This window comes from Pinus tabuliformis, chromosome X (genome assembly GCF_031772625.1).
Source record: "Pinus tabuliformis cultivar Carrire ecotype Pingquan chromosome X, CPIR1, whole genome shotgun sequence".
In the NCBI taxonomy this organism is placed as follows: Eukaryota; Viridiplantae; Streptophyta; class Pinopsida; order Pinales; family Pinaceae; genus Pinus; species Pinus tabuliformis.
Window position 1 is genome coordinate 158,816,198 of NC_142308.1, and position 1,439 is coordinate 158,817,636.

Genomic DNA, 1,439 nt, shown 5'->3' on the forward strand with positions numbered 1-1,439 from the left:
TTGATAGAAAACGTTGCCTGCATCAGCTACAATTTTTTTTTTTGAAAGAAACAAATAATTTTTTAGTGGGGCAGCTTAATGATCAAGTCTTGGCCCTAGTATTGATATGCTATTCATGGTAATGTTAAATTCTTAAAGTAAAAGTGACATTCTCCTTAATCTTCATTTTCATCCTCTTACTTAAATTTTTAACATTACCATGAAATGACTCAAGATGTTTGAGAGTGGTTTCGGCCTCATTGGATTTCATATGGAGAAAGTAGAATTTTAGATTTCATTCAAAATGCAGCAGACTTGTTAGTTTTTCAGGATTTCAGGATTGGGAGATTGTAATGTTTCCAGGTGACACCACCTACCCATGCTACCCTTGCCACCTGTAGAGGACGTGGTCTACCTCCTATAGCTCCTATAGATCCGGCAAGAGAATGGGCGGAGGATCTTTTGCAAGATTGGGACTTGCTGGACATCAAGCCCTCATCAGGTAAGTTCTCTTGGTCTAACAAAAGAGTAGGCCCTGGACATATTGCTGCCAGACTAGATAGATTTTTCATTCAAAGCTCTTTCTTGTTACTTGGTCTAGAACCCAGAATGCACATTCTTGCTAGCAGCGTCTTGTATCATAAGCCTGTAAAGCTAGAGTTCCTTGCCCATCTAGATCTGGGCCCTATCCCCTTTCGATTTAGTCCCCTTTGGGTAAAGGAGCCTCTTTTCATGCAAACAGTCAAAGATTGTTGGAGCCAGCCTGTCAAAGGTTCACCCTTCTTCATTTGGGAGGAAAAGCTCAGAAGGGTTAAAGGAGTCCTGAAACGCTGGGCCAAAACCCTCTCCAATCTTGCAACAGAAAGGAAAGTCATCAAAGCCACTCTTGCCACTCATCAAACCACATGGAGAGCGCTACAGTCACAAAAGAGATGATAGATCAAGAAACTCAGCTGCAACAGAGCTACCATAAGGCCTGCTTAGCTGAAGAAGAATATTGGAGATTAAAATCTCAAAACCTGTGGCTCAAAGCAGGGGACAAGAACACGGGTTTCTTTCATAAGCAAGCCCAGGCCAGGAAATGCTTTAATACTATTTCTGAGATCAAGGAAGATAATGACACGCACAAGGAATTCACAGACATTAAGAAAGCAACCTTCTCTCATTTCCAAAACTTGTATAGTGATGAACAAGAGCCGCTCCATCACCAAGAGCTGCTAGACATCATCCCTCAAGTAATCTCTCCTCGTATGAACAGGATCCTAGAGGCAAAAATCACTAAAGAGGAAGTTAAAAAGGCCCTCTTTGACATGGATCTGGACAAGGCCCCGAGGCCAGATGGCTTCTCCGCCAGGTTTCTTCAAGTCTGTTGGCCGATTGTTGAAAAGGACCTACTCAAAATGATACAAAAGTCTCAAAATTCTCAGAAAATAGGAGGTGGCACAAACTCCCTTTCTTAG

At 42.1% G+C, this 1,439-nt stretch overlaps 1 protein-coding gene across 1 annotated transcript; it reads left to right on the plus strand.

Moving 5' to 3' along the window:
- Positions 1-884: 884 nt before the first annotated feature.
- On the plus strand, positions 885-1,439 carry LOC149138938 (uncharacterized). The gene has a single exon (XM_089450532.1). The coding sequence runs from the start codon at positions 885-887 to the stop codon at positions 1,437-1,439; it is 555 nt and encodes a 184-aa protein (XP_089306658.1).

Bases quoted from the DNA above. Each gene is read 5' to 3' on its own strand.
- LOC149138938 (XM_089450532.1), top strand. From the start codon at position 885: ATGGAGAGCGCTACAGTCACAAAAGAGATGATAGATCAAGAAACTCAG.